An 18,375-nucleotide genomic window follows, 5' to 3' on the forward strand; every position below is an offset into this window, starting at 1 on the left:
TAATATTTTTTAAATTCAATGAAGAAAATAGTGCGAAATTTAATCGAAAGTGATAATCTTATAATTTACCTATATATAATTTTTTATTTAAATAGGATATATATCAAACCTGATAGACAGACCATAGACAAATCCACCCAAATCAAATAGGACCCATGTACACCTTAATGGACAGTAATACTGCGTTCCGTGACTAGCCGTATGACTTGGAAATGAACAAAAAATAGAGTCCGTCAGTGTCTGGAAAGAAAAAAGATAAACTATATAAATGGTCACTGAAATATGAGCATATTTCTGTTTTCAGCATTAAAGTTTTAAAAGGAATTAAATGATTATTAACACTATCATTTTATAATAAATTGGTCACTCAACTGTCATTACCATACTCATATAAATATGATGTAGCATGTTTGGGAGACTAAGTTGACAGTTTTTTACTACATTGTCACTCTTTGACCAACCACTTCCACTCTCATTTAAGAAAATCATAAATCTCAATTTATCTTCCTTTGCAATTTATATTTTTTTGTATAATGTTATATAATTTAGAAATAGTAAGATTTAAACAGAATTTAAATATTTATTTGTTGTTTCCATTACAAATCTCTTTTGAGACAACTTTGGTTATTCTATTTCATAGGAAACGCTCTAGAATCTTTGAAATTGGAAAGTTTAATGCAATAACATTCTTAAGAACACATGGTTTGAGTGGCGGATTCAGAAATTTAAGAATGAGGTCCAAAATTTTAATTTTCTTTTCTTAAAAATAATGGGCATGCAAAAATTATAGTTTTTTTTTCCTTAACACATTAAGTTAAATTTAATCACTTTTCCAAAATAATGGGATGCACTTGACCCCTATGGGGCTTAGTGCACCCGCCACTGCCTAGAACCACATCCTCTTCTATTGATCTTGCACCATATAAGAAACGGGAAAAAGAGCCAAATGGCATAATCATGAGGAATTCAATCGTTAACAGTGTAGAAACCACCCTGAGCAATAATCACTTCCCAAACACATTCTTCAGCACAAACTCCGCCATCAACCATGCTTTACGGACAAGAAAGAACCATGTGATTTCCCACATCGATTGTTCACATAATCAGCTCATGCAGTTTCAAATTACTTTCATTTGAGCTTACTGCATTTATTTCAAGGTTTTGCCTTCAGTTCAACAGTCCTGATTTTCCTTACTCTTTTTGGCGCCTTTGTGACGCGCGCTGGCATCTCAATGGTGACCTTTAAAGTTTTTATGGTTTGCTTGTTGGGGCAATGTTTCTTTATTGGTTCTTTGCCATGACCATGAAGTGTGTGGGAAGTGTAGCTGTGAAGATGGTCGAGGAAGTGCACAGGCAGTTCAACTCAATCCCTAGTTTCATAGAGGGCATTGATAAGCCAAGCAAGATAAAAATGGTCGATGAAAATTAGAGGAAGATTCAATGAGATTTATGCTTTTTTAAATGGAAGTTAAAGTGGTGTGCCAAAGGGTGTCAATGTGGTCAAACAATGCCTATTCAACCGCCCAAACATGCCACATCTAATTTATGTGACTAAGGTAGTGACTGTTAACGACTGAGTGACCGACCGACAAACATGCCAAATCCAATTTCTATGACTGAGGTAACGACTGAGTGACCGATTTGTTAATAAAACGTTAATTTTAGTAACTATTTTGTTATTTTTAAAACTTCAGTGATGAAAACATAAATTTACCATAATTCAACGACCATCCCATTCAATTTACCCAAAGAAAAAACTCCGAGTGACAAATTCGTAAAATAGCACAAAACAGATGGTCAATATCCGTAACGACTGTAACCACGCACTTTCATCATCTTCTCCCGTCGCTAACAGTCCACTTTACTTTCTCTCCTTTTCTTTGTTCCTCTATTCTCCTCTCCTCTGTAAAGGAAAATAAATAAACAAATAAAAATAAAGCGGGACTTCTCCTTCAAGTCTCTCAGTCTTCAACAGCGACCATTTTCCTTACAATTTACATTTTATTTAATTACTTTTTCCTCTCTCGCCAAACACATTTCTACATTTTTCATTTTATTAATTTCTCCCTTTTTTATAAGTTTCGAATTGTTGGATTGGTTGAAGAATTGCTTAGATCTGATCACGATCGCGCCGGATCCGGTTTAAGATGGAGGAGGCACTGGAGCTGGCACGTGCCAAGGACACCAAGGAGCGAATGGCGGCAGTGGAACGGCTCTACCAACTTCTCGAAGGTTCTAGAAAGAGTCTCAGTTCTTCGGAAGTCACTTCGCTAGTCGACTGCTGCATGGATCTCCTCAAGGACAACAACTTCAGAGTCTCCCAGGGCGCCCTTCAAGCCCTTGCTTCCGCCGCCGTCCTAGCCGGTGATCACTTGAAGTTGCACTTCAACGCCCTGGTTCCCGCGGTTGTTGAACGGTTAGGTGATGCCAAACAACCGGTTAGGGACGCCGCTAGACGCCTACTGCTCACCCTTATGGAGGTAAAGTTATTGTATACTTATTTTTATGTTATTGAATCTCGACGCTCTTATAATTTCCTTTCTTTCTTAAATTCGCCGGAAACACTCTATCTTGAAAATGCGTGTGCGGGTTTTAATGTAAAAAAAGGTGATGCGCCATTGGATATAGTGTTTTGTGTAGATTTAAAGGAATCAATGTTTACAGTGCAGTGCAATGAAATGGAAAAATCTGGCAGTTCTTATGATTTAGTAATGTGCGGAGAAATCTATTTTGTTAGAACGAGATTGTCCTTGGAATGTTACCTTTTAGATTTTAGTGTGTCTTGTGGAAGTTCATTATGGATGTTATAATAATCAGGAGATGAGGAATATGTTTTCTTTTAGCTTTGGATGAGTTAAGGGTTTTTTAATTGATTTACTTTAAATATTTAATTTGTTGTTCATCAGAATTTCTTGGAAAACGGAGTCCCAGTTCCTTCTTATTTTATTGTCTTCGGAAGTTATCTGAGTCTTGCTGATGATTTTCCTGAGAAGTGATACCCAAGGGTTACTAGCGAAAGCTTTCGTGAGATTGAATAAATTTCATCCTGAACCATCTCTGAATGGCTTCCATGATACTTGTGGAACCATTCATTCTGTTTCGTATCTGGATAATATTAAACAAAACAGCAAGTTCATGTGCTATGATTCCTCATGCTATCATTTTGTGCCTTCTAGGGAACCCATGTGTTCTAGAAAAGCAGATACATGTTACTCTCTTATTTCTGACATCTAGGCTTTAATTTTTGTTATTGAAAAATGTTACATTTTTCAACTTTCTAAAATATTCATAAGGTTGATTGCCTTTGTATTAAAGCAGTCCTTTTATTTTTCTTTTGGTTGAAAGAACAACCTTATTGTACTCTAATCAATAAGGCTGTCATTTCAAAAAAAAAAAACACACATAAGATAAGTGAATTAAGTTATTATTATTGCAATTATTTTTCAAAGTAAACATGAATTTTGGAATGATTTACTCTTTAACACTCAGTGATGAAGAATTAGTTTGATTTGTAAAATGTACCTTTTTGTGTTTTAGGTTTCTTCGCCTACGATTATTGTTGAAAGAGCTGGATGTTATGCTTGGAGACATAAAAGTTGGAGAGTTCGAGAGGAATTTGCCCGAACCATGACATCAGCAATAAGTCTTTTTGCAGCTACTGAACTTCCGCTTCAACGGGCTATTCTTCCACCGGTATGTTTTTTAACATTTCTGAAATGGATTTTTGATTATCTAATTAGTCAAATATGACAGATCACTTGACCTTTATAAATTTATCAGATTTTGCAGATGTTAAGCGACTCTAATCTTGGTGTTCGTGAAGCTGCTATATTGTGCATTGAGGTTAGTGAAACTTCTATTTTCCAGTGTCATCTTTAGAAGATCTTAACAACTTTATGAAGTTTTTGGAAGAATTTTATTAATCTTCTGATTCGTGTTATGGTTAAATTCAAAATTCTAACTCATCTTTTCAAGGAACGTTTGCTTTTACTTTTATATATAGAGGCAACTCCAAGAGATTGGTTATACATTAAAATTTGTCATATCTGGTGGCAACTTCTAACAAAACCGTTCCTTTCCCAGGAAATGTATAGGCAGGCTGGAACTCAATTCCGTGATGAACTTCATCGTCATCAGCTTCCTGCATCTATGGTGAATAACTGAATATTAGTTTTGCAGTAATATATTCCATTTTCAAGCTTCATGTTGAACTTTTTGTAGCTGCATATGGATTATATATATTTTTCTGTTCTGAATTCGATCGACTGTTCATCCCCGCCAATTTTTTCTACTTATTTAACATATATTCTTATAAATGAGAAAAATGGTTTGGATCATTTTAGGTTGATCAAATTTCCTTATAGAAGAAAGTTACTGTTATTACTCTTTCATTTTACAAGATAGCATATAAACACAGGTGAGAGATATTAATGCCAGACTAGAGAAAATTGAGCCACAAGTTCGATCTTCAGATGGAATTTTGGGTGGTTTTACTTCTGGAGAGATAAAGCCTGCAATCCATAACCCCAAGAAAAGCAGTCTGAGAGCCAAGAGTTCTTCAAGGGAAACATCTCTTTTTGGAGGTTTGTATATGAGTATTTCAAGCTTGTTTTAATAACTAGAATAGTTTTCATGATATTCTTGTCTTCTGCATACACTAACTAACTTCACAATATTGGCTACTTCTGTTGACCTTGACGGTTAAAAGAAGTTGACATTTTGTACATTTTATACTTCTCAAATGTGGTGATTACATTTCTATCATGGTTCAAAAACCTGACGTTGCTGAAGTGGTAGATATTTTATTTTTTATAGGTGAAAATGATATCACGGAGAAACCCATAGATCCGATTAAAGTTTACTCAGATAAGGAGCTGATAAGGGAATTCGAGAAAATTTCTTATACTCTTGTGCCTGAAAAAGATTGGTCTGTACGCATTGCTGCCATGCAGAGAGTTGAAGGCCTTGTTTTAGGAGGTAAAATCCTTAATTCTCATTCTTCCACCATACTATCTCATGCCTCTATTCTGAAAGAATTGTAGAGTTATTATTGTTGGATAGACAGTCAAGAAATGGAACTTTTGTGCTGAAACAAAATTCTTGGTCTTAAAGAACTGGCCGTTGTAAACTGTGCTAGCCATATTCATTTCTATGTACATAAAGGGATGTCAAGACCCAGGTATATAATTTCCTGGGGCCATCCTTTTTCTTTAACCTATTTCCCTTTGGTTTTTACATCTCCAAAGTTGTGTTATATATCTATTTGCTATCAAAAATCCAATTTGATATGCCATACTATGTTACCTGGATTCTTCATTTTTGTTAAAGTACATGTGTCCGATACATATTTGCATATTGGTATGGAGTATGGTCATCTAGATATATGGAAAGACGTAAAATATTAAGCACACTCGTATTGGATACATACATATATATATCTGATAGACCTTGTGTCATGGTAACATAGATGGGATATTCCTTCTCTATAGCTTATGGATTGAGACCTGGGATTTTTAACTATTAATACTACTGTAAATAAACAGGTGCGGCTGATTATCCATGTTTTCGGGGACTCTTAAAGCAGCTTGTTAACCCACTAAGTACACAATTATCAGATAGAAGGTCAAGCATTGTGAAGCAGGTCTGTATCATTTTTGTTGTCCCCTGTTGCTGGTTTTTCTTCTTCTTTTGAACACCCATTTTGACTTTTTTTTAATGCTTTAGGATATTGTTCCTGGTATTTATAGTTTATTTCTGGGTTTCTGAACTGGTAGTGGTTATTCTTGTTCCAAGAGTAAGGTTTACTGCTGAAATTTGTTTAGAATGGTTTAAAGAATTTTATGAAAGATTCAATCCCTGGAAATATTGTTCTTTTCTTCCTCAATTTTGTCAGTGTTGTTATTTGTTTAGAACATATCCATATATTAAAAAGTGCTTAAGGTTCTTGATGAGGAAAGTATCATGGACCCATCAGTGGATCTGTCCTTTTCATGTTGACACTCTTGTAACTTCCAAGAAAGGTGTTTAAAGAGCAGAGATCGCAACTACAGGGTCTTAATGTTGGTGAGATTCCGAGTTTGTGTATAGTGTTTAAGCTTCTGTCTCTTAACACTTGTGAATGGAATTTAATATGGTGGCTGTCCGTAGTCTTGAGAGAGTTAGAATATTTGAGGTGGTTGAGTTGAAGACAATTGTTTGTTTCCCTTTCCCATAAGTGCTTTGATGGTTTTGGACTTATGGCTGTTTCTGAGTATGTTTTGTTTTTCAGGCTTGCCATTTACTGTCATTCTTATCAAAGGAACTTTTGGGAGATTTTGAGACGTGTGCTGAGATCTTCATCCCTGTAAGTTCAACATGCTTGTGTAGTGTAACTGTATTTTTATTCTCACAAGAATTTGTTAATCTCATGTAATGATAATCAGGTCCTTTTCAAGTTAGTTGTGATTACTGTGCTTGTAATTGCAGAGTCCTCTGACAACTGCATAAAAACAGTAATGTTTTACTTATCTACCCATCTCTTTTCATTTCCCCCTCTTGCTTTTGCTTTTTCTGGTCGTGATGTTATCATTTCTAATTTGCAGATGTTGCGGAACTGCAAAGTTGCTCGTGTGCTTCCCCGCATTGCTGATTGTGCAAAAAATGATCGTAGTGCTGTTCTCCGTGCCAGGTATTCCAATGTCTACTATTTTATGATAAAGTCTTTTGTTTGTTATGTTCTACTCACTTTTTATCTCTTTACTGCAGGTGCTGTGAATATGCATTGTTGATACTGGAACATTGGCCAGATGCACCAGAAATACATAGATCAGCTGATTTATATGAGGAACTGATTAGATGTTGTGTTGCCGATGCAATGAGTGAGGTATCTATGTTGGGAATTCTATTCTTTGATGTTTGATATACACAGTTCTGCATTCAGCCCTTCATGTGAAGATCCTAGTTAATAATTTTTATAGGATTTCCTCCTCGAAGCATGACTGGTTAATGGCTGGCTGATGCTTCACTTGACATCTTTTAATGAACTTATATAATTTTTTTTCATAAATATGTTAGTCTGATAAGATGACCTTATGTGGCAATACTAATTCAAAACATAGGGGGCGTTTGGTTAGCGTTATCTAAGAATATGGGTTGTAATCTTAGATTCTGATATAAGATTACGATGTTTGTTTGCAAATATTATGAGCAGCCCATAATCTCACATTATTGCCGGGCAAGGTGTAATATATGGTTTGATCTCATAACCTCCTATTCCTTAGGTAATTAGGGATTACGGGTGTAGTCTTAAATTTTGGGCCAAATTACCCTTTGTTTTTGTTAAATCAATTTAGCCCTTTCTTTTTTAAATAAAATTTAAATCTCATTAAAAACAAAAATCTTTCCTTTTCTTAATAGTGAAATTGTGTATGTTATACTTCAAAATTGTAATTATTATACTTACTCTAATGATTAATTTATTAGTATATTAATTGTGATTATAATTAAATTTATGGCTGGTGATGCAATTCCTTTTCATGAATTATTATAATTATGATTTATAAACTTATATCAACATCATATATTTACTTATTACTATATAAATTGTAATAAAAAATAAGAATTATAATAATTTATCAAGAATTATAATAATTTATCATAATGTTATGGAAATTGAGACTAAAAAATACTGAACTAAACTTGTTTAAAAAAAAACAATTTTTTTAACAATGACAATTTAGTAAAATGTGCTTCTAGGTAATCTTATATTCCCTCAACCAACATTTTAATCTTACGTTCCGGCTAATGAATCAAACAAAGTAATGTATTATTCCTTGTAATGTGAATAGTACACTTCCCGTAATCCTATTTTCAGAGGTAATCTTACATTCCATGATCCAATCACACCCTTTATGTTATTTTCCTTTAAATCCATTCTTCTAACAGGTACGATCAACTGCTAGAATGTGCTACAGAATGTTCGCCAAAACTTGGCCAGATCGTTCTCGTCGCTTGTTCTCCTCCTTTGATCCTGTCATTCAAAGGGTATATATTCTCTATTCAATGGATAGTTTGGACTAGTTCTATATCCTAGACCGTGGTTTCAAAGTTTTGCTTTTTGCACAGATAATTAATGAAGAAGATGGAGGGATGCATAAGCGGCATGCTTCTCCTTCTCTCCGTGAGAGGAATGTACAGAGTTCATTTTCCACTCAACCTTCCTCTACTTCAAACATACCTGGATATGGAACATCTGCTATAGTTGCAGTGGACAGAACTTCTAGTTTATCTTCAGGGATGTCCTTTTCTTCTGGGATGAATTTATCCCAATCAAAACCCCTTGGTAAAGCTGCTGATCGTACTCTGGAGAGTGTGTTACACGCAAGCAAACAGAAAGTCAGTGCCATTGAAAATATGCTTAGAGGTCTGGACATATCCGAAAAACAGAGGTCAACAAGTTTGGATCTAGGTATTGAATGGATTTTCTGTTTTACTTGATTTAAACTAGAATTCTTATTTTGATGAGGTTGTTAAACGATGCAGTGATATGGAAATCAATTAAAACTGTGAGTAGCTAAATTTCTCTTTTAATTCCCACTAGTGCAGGAATTGACCCTCCATCATCTCGTGATCCACCATTCCCTGCTGTTGTTCCAGCTTCTAATAGTCTCACAAGCTCTTTAGGACTAGAATCAAGCACCTCCAGTGTTGGAAAAGGTAGTAACCGTAATGGTGGTCTGATTATGTCTGACATCATTTCTCAAATTCAAGCTTCCAAAGATTCGAGCAAGTTATCTTATAGAAGTAGTGTGGCAACCGAGTCTCCGCCAGCCTTCTCATCATACTCTGCCAAGAGGATATCTGAAAGACACGAACGAGGTTCCTTTGAAGAGAATAGTGACACGAGGGAAGCCAGGCGTTTCATAAATCCACATATTGAAAGACAATATTTGGACATGCCTTACAGAGATGCAATCTCTAGGGATTCACAGCACAGTTACATTCCAAACTTCCAGAGGCCACTTTTAAGAAAGCATGTAGCTGGACGGCTGTCTACTGGAAGGAGAAAGAGTTTTGATGATAGTCAGCTATCACTTGGCGAGATGTCAAATTTTGTTGAAGGTCCAGCTTCTCTCAGTGATGCTCTAAATGAGGGACTCAGCCCTAATTCTGATTGGTCTGCAAGGGTTGGTGCTTTCACTTATCTCCGGTCCTTGTTGCAGCAAGGCCCAAAAGGTATTCAGGAAGTGGTTCAAAATTTTGAGAAGGTAATGAAACTGTTTTTTCAGCACTTGGATGACCCCCATCATAAAGTTGCACAGGCTGCCCTTTCAACACTTGCAGATATTATTCCAGCATGTCGTAAGCCCTTTGAGAGCTACATGGAGAGGATCTTACCCCATGTGTTCTCGCGCTTAATTGATCCAAAGGAGTTGGTTAGGCAACCTAGCTCAACGACACTGGAAATTGTTAGCAAGACTTATAGCATAGATTCTCTTTTACCTGCTTTACTGCGCTCACTTGATGAACAGCGATCGCCGAAGGCAAAATTGGCTGTTATTGAGTATGCCATTAGTTCATTCAACAAGCATTCTATGAATTCTGAAGGTTCTAGTAATATTGGCATCCTGAAGTTATGGCTTTCTAAATTGACTCCACTGGCCCATGATAAAAATACTAAGCTTAAGGATGCAGCTATTACTTGCATTATATCTGTGTACACGCATTTCGATCCAACTGCTGTTCTGAATTTTATTCTTAGTTTATCAGTCGAAGAACAAAATTCCTTGAGACGAGCGCTTAAACAGTACACGCCTCGTATTGAGGTGGATCTAATAAACTTTTTGCAGAGCAAGAAAGAGAGACAGCGCACTAAGTCATCCTATGACCCGTCTGATATTGTTGGAACATCTTCTGAAGAAGGATATATTGGTGTGTCCAAGAAGAGTGTTTTACTTGGGAGGTATTCCTCTGGTTCCATTGATAGCGAAGGAGGTAGGAAATGGGGTTCCACCCAGGAATCAACCCTGGTCACTGGCAATTTTGGCCAGACAACATCTGATGAAAACCAGGAAAACATATATCAGAACTTTGAGACCAGTCCAAATGCAGGGGTTCTTCCTTCCAAAACCAAAGAATTTTCTTATATAGCTTATTCTATGGGTCTGGATCGAACTGACCTGGTAGAGAACTTGGAAAGTAATTTCATCTTGGAAGGTGCATCTACTCCACAACTGGAAATTAATGGTCTGAGTAGATCTGACTCATTGGGGGCTATTAATGGGGTTGCCCATAATAATGAGACTTCGCCAGTTTTGGATCTTAATCACCTTAAACCAGCACCTGTAAAGATTAGTTCCATCCCTGACTCCGGGCCTAGCATTCCTCAAATTCTTCACATGGTGAGTTCAGTATCATCCTGTGTCTTCTTCTTCTTGTAGATGATGATGATTATTGTTTTGTGAATTGAGTTTGCTTGTAGAAAATATGTGGTTGGGCTTCTAAATTCTAATAGTCTTCATTTTGTTTAAAGAATCCTCACTTGATAAATGCTTTCTCCTATGCTACTAGATCTGCAATGGGAATGATGAGAGCCCTACTGCTAGTAAGCGCAGTGCACTTGAGCAATTAATTGAAATTTCTGTGGCTGATGATCCCTCGATCTGGAACAAGGTATATACATATTTTTCATATACGTTCTATATAATTTTTTAGAAATTTGTTTTCCTTCTGTTGAAAGTTTCTTAACCTTGACATACTGTTATGGAAAGTGTGTCTTCTAGCCTTGTATCAAATATGCTGTGCTATATTTTATTCACAACGAATTGTAATATCTAAATGTATTTATGCAGTACTTCAATCAGATTTTGACAGCTGTACTTGAAGTTTTAGATGATTCTGATTCCTCAATCAGAGAACTTGCCCTGTCATTGATAGTTGAAATGCTTAAAAACCAGGTTTGCTCATAATGTTTAGTATATAATTATTTTTAGACATCTGGGTTTTCTTTTCTCTAATAAGCTAGTGTGCTTGTTCATCCTTATTTTTTTCCGTGTGTCATGATTCCAGAAAGATGCTATGGAAGATTCTGTTGAAATAGTAATCGAGAAGCTACTTCATGTAACAAAGGATATTGTTCCAAAAGTAATCTACTTCCCTCAAACTTGCCCTTTGAAAATATTATTGCTCCTCTCCCCCCTCTCAATTGTTTGCTCCATGTTCAGGTTTCAAATGAAGCTGAGCACTGCTTGAACACTGTGCTGTCTCTGTATGATCCATTCAGATGTTTAAGTGTAAGTGTTTTCCCCTCGGAGGTCTGATTTGTTTGCCCTACTAGAGAGAGTTTTGGCTTTTCCCCCTCTGCTTTCCAGTTAATTTAGTACTGATGTTGTAAAATGACGGGTTGCAGGTTATTGTACCTCTATTAGTTACTGAAGATGAGAAGACTCTAGTTATTTGCATAAACTGTTTAACAAAGGTACTATTCTGAATGTTAGTTGGAGTTATAATTATTAATTTAATTTTCCCTCTTTATCGCTTTCTGGCTGAGATTCTTCATGCAAGGAATCAAGGACATATGCATATAGGTTTTTTTTTTTTTGAGTAATTGCATGAGACTATGGTATATGAATGGTTACCACTTTGTATTCTGGCTTTAAACTGTTAATTGTTCTGCACATTGAGTGCATGAATAGTGGAGGCTAAAACTAATATGCTAAACATGGATAAGGATGCTGGTATCTAAAGACAAGTATGGCATAGTAAAGGATAGTAAGTTAAGGTGCCTTTCTTTATCTTATATTGCTTGAAATTTTCTACGGATGTTATAATGAGAAGGGAAGAAGGTAGTGTGAAGGAGGGTGGTGAAGGAAGAATCTATTTGATGATCAAGGGAGATTTTCTTGTCAAAAGCCTATTGGATTGTGACCATTGTTTTACTGTTTATTAGACTAGGGGGCTTGTACATTTAAACAGAATCCAACTTCTGTAAAGGTAATCCTATCTATTTGGATTGGACTTTTATTTACTTCCTTCGACTGTTTCATTGTTCATACAGGTAACTTTTGCCGGCTAATTTTAAGTGTTGACCATATCTACATATTTCTAAGCTTTTTGTTTTTCTTTCCAGCTTGTGGGCGGGCTATCACAGGAGGAACTAATGGCTCAGTTGCCCTCATTTTTGCCTGCTCTTTTTGAAGCTTTTGGAAACCAGAGTGCAGATGTCCGGAAGGTAATATTTATGTTTTGGCATGTTTTTCTTTACTGCTTTATAAAATTGTTCTTATTATTTAATACCTCAAATTTTGGTTTTCATTTATTGGAGAAAGTAGAGAAAGAAAAAGAGGGGTTAGTTTTGGGGGTGTGGCCAGTTGAGAGAGTAGAAAATCGATCATCTGGTGGAAGATAATACTTCCTTGCCTTAAGTTACCTTTTATTCTATCTAGAAGCTTGATCCTTTATAAATGATTTGATTGGGCTCCAAAAATCTGAAATAAAAAATTGAATTTCCTATGTTCCTCGTACTCATGTCTGAGTGACAAATTCCTTATCCGACTAGGGTATGATAATTTTTTTTAGAAGCTTTTCATGTATATGGTTGATTCTTGGAGGGTTATATCCTCATATCTAAGCCTATAGCAAAATTCAATTTAGAACTCAAATGAAAGAGGGGTCATTGAGGAAAATAGTAGACGATGCCTGCTTTTTATATGGTATCTGCTAGAACCAAACAAACTTTGTAATTCCGCATGTTTCGAGTTCTTCCTAGCATATTTCCTTTTTATTCTCTCTTAAGTCTCATGGAGTTCGAATGTCTCATCGCATTGTTATTTTTTATGGTACAGACCGTTGTTTTCTGTTTGGTGGATATTTATATAATGCTGGGGAAAGCTTTTTTGCCACACCTGGAGGGGCTTAACAGCACTCAGTTGCGGTTGGTTACAATTTATGCTAATCGGATCTCACAGGCCAGGACTGGCACCCCTATAGATGCTAACCAATGATTAGCTGGTTCATTTGGCCAGGGATGTCGGGTTTTGGAAACAATTACTTATTCATTGTTGTGTATTGTGTATATTGTGTGAATGCATTTCAACCGTGATTTATGTTTACTTTCCCTTGTCTCTTTTTAAATATATACTTGGGTTTCTTGGTTTAAGTCCATTTTGATGGAAAAAGCTGTATTGTGCTTGTTGGTGTGTTCCTAGAGAACCATGAATTTCACATATAGTGTTTTGGTCTTTGTAATCTATGGGTTCACATTATATGCACTTGTGTATTTTGTGAATAAAACCATGAGAGCTAATGCATCAAAGCAGGTAATAATATTTTGCAGGTTGGTCTGGACTGTGCCACTTATGACTTATCTTGGGTTTGCTCTCAATCAGAGCATGTTTATTTTACATTGTTTACTAACATTGATTTAATGCAACCAGTATGATGCTTAAGACATGCAAGATTAACAATATTGACGAGACTATATAACATGGATGGAATGATTTTTATATTCAAAGAATCACGAAATATATGGCTGCTGGAGTTGACGAGTTCCATTAATGCTTCCATTACCGAGTTAACCCGATTGGCAGTGAACACGTGAACATAATCAATGGACTTAAATCTGGTTGTTAAAGTTTACGGGCTTTGTTTTTTTCTTCAAATGTTGTGGGGTGTCCTGGGTTTTATGTTGGTCTAATGTTTTGGTCATCAGATGCAGTAACGAATCTAAATATTATTTTAAAAATGATAATTTAATATATTCTTTTTCTTTTCTCCTCTTTAACCCAACAAACTAAATTTAATAAAATTTTGAAAAATAGTAGGTATGCACTGCTAAATAGTGAAATGAATGAAAAAGAATGTCCTCACTATATGCCTTGCATTACCCATTATTGTCATCTTTCTTTGTGTTCTCTTTGTTTTTATCTTTATCTATCTGACAATTTTCGACTTGTTTAATCAACCACTTCAATAAATTTCTAATTCATAATTTCATTACCTGTTGCCTGTTTTACATATCATGAAATGACATTGACTGAGACAATGGCTTAGTTGCTACCAATTTAATTTTAAAAAATAAATATATAAAAAGAAAAAGTTAATGAACAGATAAAAATAACAGAAATATGATTCCAAGTGCGATGAATATTTTAATTCAGTATGAAAGAAACGAAAAAAAAATGTGTGGATCATCTTCGGTATACTGCTCTTGTTATAAAAAAACAAAGTCGTTAATCTTTAAAAATAATATCATCCATAATTTATTAGTGTCAAAATAAGGATCCTATTTATTTAATACTTATCTCAGTTTCCAGTGCTATTCGAATTGAATTACTGTAGTGTTATTCGACTTAAATATAGCAAACTATCCATAATCGATAATGATTCCTATTAGAGTAGTGATTCCTTTGTATGGCTCCTTAATTTAATATATATATTTGCTGAACAATTTAATATACATGTTTTCAACATGAAACCATCTCAATCATGAAACAAAAAGTAATATATCATCTAAATATTTTAAAATTTATACTTTTAGTGCATCAAATAGTAATTATTATTCGCTCGTATTATGCTAATGAACAGAAAGGGACATCATTAATTCACATGTTTGTTTGTTCAATGAATGTATGAAACATTGTTTGATGGCTGCCAGTATTATTCGTGAACAAAAGAACAGTTTGAATAAAACTCTGCATCTGATTCGCTTATCTAAGCGATTACATATTACGATGAAGTTAAGCAATATATATAATAATTTGTTATCATGGATTGGATTCATTAACAACTAAAGCCAATCTACCTTCTCCTCCTTTCCTATTTGAAACTCCACCAAAGAAGAAACGAAAAAGATACTGCAGATTTGGTACCATTTTTAAAGTTAGATCTTTTCTATTTTACATTAGATTTTTCTTCTTTCTTTTTCAACACATTCAGGTGTTGTACCTCTCCAGTTTTGGAAAAAATCCCTTTTATTAGATTTTGTTGAATTTAAACGCAATCCCATTTGTTCATTCACTTTCACTTATGCAACCTTAATTTAAATCAACAAATCCACCACCGGAACAAATCATTATTCTCTTTCACGCTCATATCATCTCTTCCTTCAGGTTTGTTTAATCTTCTTCAGCCTGTGTATCGTAAACACCAGTGTCTTATATTAATATTTTTAAAAAAAATAAAGTCCGGATTACTCGTATATATAGCTTTATACTGTTTGAGATGCAAATATATCTAAATGGACGTATCTTCGCCTCATATTGTTCATGGAAGCTGATGCCATAATTTTCAAATAGTACTATGTATATAGATATTATTCTTTGATTTATTGAACATGGTCAAAGTTTAATCTCAACCATGTCATTCTTGGTCTAATCAAGTTCATATTGTCTTTATTTTTTTTCCCATTAAAATATATATATGGATACGAAACTCACAAAAAAAAATTGTTGGTTCAGTTTTTCATAGGGAGAAACTCGAAGTTCCTGCAGGGAGAGCTTTAGATGGCGGCGCAGGGCAGACATGGTGGGAGAAAATCAAACAAGATGACCGCACTTGTTGTCGACGATAACATGGTCAACCAAACGATTCACCACCGGCTTTTGGACAATCTCGGCATCGAGAATGAAGCCGTCAGCAATGGGAAAGAAGCCGTCGATATCCATTGTTCTGGGAAGACATTCGACCTCATCTTAATGGACATGGACATGCCTGTCATGAATGGCATTGAGGTACGACATAACTAATTCTTCACATATATATGTACGTTTTGAGTCGTAGTGTTGATTTGGATTCGAAATTCAACACAGGCGACAAGGAAGCTTCGTGAAATGGGAATTCGGAGTATGATCGCCGGCGTGTCAACACGATCGATGGAAAGAGAAGTACAAGAATTTATGGAAGCTGGTTTAGATGATTACCAGGTGAAACCATTGACAGTGTCTAAGCTTATTTCTATTATCCATAAGATCAATGGATAGCCAAAAATCTTCAAGACCAAACCCTTTTTTTTTTTGCCTGGAATACTATTGTAACCAAGTTTTAGGTAAGGTAAATATATATTCATTGCCTTTAGATTTATTTTTGTTCAAATTTATAAACTCGAACTTATTATTTTAAATTTCGATATAATTCAATTTGGTGGTTATATAAAATCAACTACTCGAACTAAAATTGTTTTGAACTTGAAATGAACTAAACTAAACGAGAATCAAAATTAATCGCAGAAATAACTTGAACTCGAAAGAATTATAATATAATACAATTTGAAATGATCCAAATCCAAAATTGGCTTAGATCTAAATATTCTGAAATTAAAACTAAGCAGGGTCAAAATGCTAGAAAAATTTAAAATCCTTATTGATCCAACCAAAAATAAACTCAACTCGGTTGAAAGTTGTATTCGAATTCTATTTTAAAATTTGGTTCGAGAACGAAAAGGATATTGTTTATGATTCCAGGCAACAAAATCCATGAATATTATTACAAGTTGGTGGAAAACTCCACGGAGTAAACATCCAACGAGAAGGATGAAGACACATACATATATGAAGTGGCCACCCCATGCCACGTGATCTTTCTTTTCATGTCGTTTATCGTAATGTTTCCTTCACTGAAATTAGTGGAATTTTTTTTATTACGGTCTAAGGGAGAGGAACGGTTTTGATTTTACGAATATGAATATTTTTGGTTTAACACTAGAGATGCACGCATACTATTTGATATGGTATATGGGTGTTTTCTACGTGGGAGAGATGGACGCAATATTTTATGTTAGAGATGTAAATTTCTAGAATTTTGAGAAAATAAATTTATGAATTTTTAAAATAATTAAAATAATTTTTAATAAAACATATATAAAATAAATAATAATTTTAAATTTTCAAGAACAGCTGCCCTCCCCTTAGTCATCTCTTCTTCTTGTTGGGTAAAAACTTTACTATGCTTTGGCTTTTCTTTTCAGGAAGAACAAAGATATAGTATAGGGCTATAGGGTAATTTAAAATTAAGATAAAGTTGAACAAATTATAATAGAGCAATTACTTTATTATTTTTTTAAATAATAAAAATACACTTCTTTTAGCTTCTTTCTATTAAAGAATTAAAATACACTCAAATAAACAATTACGCAATGATTATATATTAAAATATGTTTTTATAATTCATCTAAATATATAATTAATTTCAACTTTAATGTGAATCTGATATCATTTCCATCAATCATAATATAATTATTTAACTTGGTGTACTGGTTAATTGTTAATTTGTAAATTTCAAGTTTGGTTCTCTTCAAATTCATATCATATTTTTAATAATTTTTTATTAATCACAATTTAATCTAAATAGTATATTTTTCTACTAATAGATACTTTTTTTGATTAATAATAAATAATTTTTGAACTTGGCAGTTGACACAACAACAGATTGGATACTACTTATTAGGATTTTCAAATATTGAAAATTTATTGTATTATTAAAAATTAAAATTAAATTATTAGAATGTACTCCTATAAATTATAAAATTAATATTATTATTATATTAAGAAACGCCGTGATCTTCATATCTGTTCATTTTGACAGTGATAATTAAAAAAACACTAAAGATAATTTTATAATAACAATCAGTAACTAAAAAAAAAATGATAATAGTTTAGTAACCAATAGGATAATTTAGTCTTAGATATTAGGGTAAACTATACGATTAGTATCTAAACTATCAGTTTTGTTTCATTTTAGTACTTAAATTTTTTTATTTTTTCAAAATCGTACTTAACGTTTATTTTTTATTTCGTTTTGATACCAAAATGTTACAATGACATTTTTATGGATAAATTATATCATACATCACTCAACTATTTTCTAACTTATGTTTTGGTCACCAAAGTTTAATTTTTTTAATTTAATTACTTAACTTTCAAATTACTCCTAATTTAATTACTCTAACTTTCAAATTTATTTTTTTATTTTAATTATATATTAATAATATATTTTTAAAAAAATTATGTCAAAAAATTATTTATAAAATAAATTAGAATGATTAAAACATAAGCACTTTGAAAGTTGAGTAGTTAAATTAAAAAAAAATTAAACTTTATTGATCAAAATAAGAGTGAGAAGATAATTAAATGACAAATGTTATAATTTACCCATAGAAACACTACCTGCAACAATTGTTAAGTTTTTAATCAGATGGTACTAAAATGAAATAAAAAATAAATGTCAGTATGATTTTGAAACAAATGAAAATTTAGATACTAAAACGAAACAGAATTTGATAGTTTAGTTACTAAACTTGTAGTTTACCCTAGATATTAAGGCAAACAAAACCCCTAAACCCCCACTCCCATCTTACTTCGCTTTTCTTCCAAAGCATCAACCTTTAGAATCTCTCTCGATACT

The 18,375-nt window shown here is 33.8% G+C and overlaps 2 protein-coding genes across 2 annotated transcripts; both read left to right on the forward strand.

Annotated features, from left to right (window-relative positions):
• Positions 1-1,878: 1,878 nt before the first annotated feature.
• Positions 1,879-13,150, forward strand: LOC120161352 (CLIP-associated protein-like). The gene is made up of 21 exons (XM_039171626.1): positions 1,879-2,480; positions 3,538-3,693; positions 3,781-3,843; positions 4,084-4,152; positions 4,418-4,583; positions 4,816-4,977; positions 5,544-5,641; positions 6,269-6,343; positions 6,423-6,491; positions 6,582-6,667; positions 6,745-6,862; positions 7,924-8,022; positions 8,104-8,446; positions 8,584-10,379; positions 10,549-10,650; positions 10,830-10,934; positions 11,047-11,121; positions 11,202-11,270; positions 11,387-11,455; positions 12,107-12,208; positions 12,822-13,150. The coding sequence occupies exons 1-21, from the start codon at positions 2,148-2,150 to the stop codon at positions 12,978-12,980; spliced, it is 4,314 nt and encodes a 1,437-aa protein (XP_039027557.1). The 5' UTR covers positions 1,879-2,147; the 3' UTR covers positions 12,981-13,150.
• Positions 13,151-15,435: 2,285 nt separating this feature from the next.
• LOC120161355 (two-component response regulator 24-like) lies at positions 15,436-15,971 on the forward strand. The gene is made up of 2 exons (XM_039171628.1): positions 15,436-15,707; positions 15,786-15,971. The coding sequence occupies exons 1-2, from the start codon at positions 15,480-15,482 to the stop codon at positions 15,954-15,956; spliced, it is 399 nt and encodes a 132-aa protein (XP_039027559.1). The 5' UTR covers positions 15,436-15,479; the 3' UTR covers positions 15,957-15,971.
• The last annotated feature ends 2,404 nt before the right edge of the window (positions 15,972-18,375 follow it).

The sequence above is a fragment of the Hibiscus syriacus genome, unplaced genomic scaffold, assembly GCF_006381635.1.
Source record: "Hibiscus syriacus cultivar Baekdansim isolate YM2019G1 unplaced genomic scaffold, ASM638163v2 tig00111398_pilon, whole genome shotgun sequence".
Taxonomy (NCBI): domain Eukaryota; kingdom Viridiplantae; phylum Streptophyta; class Magnoliopsida; order Malvales; family Malvaceae; genus Hibiscus; species Hibiscus syriacus.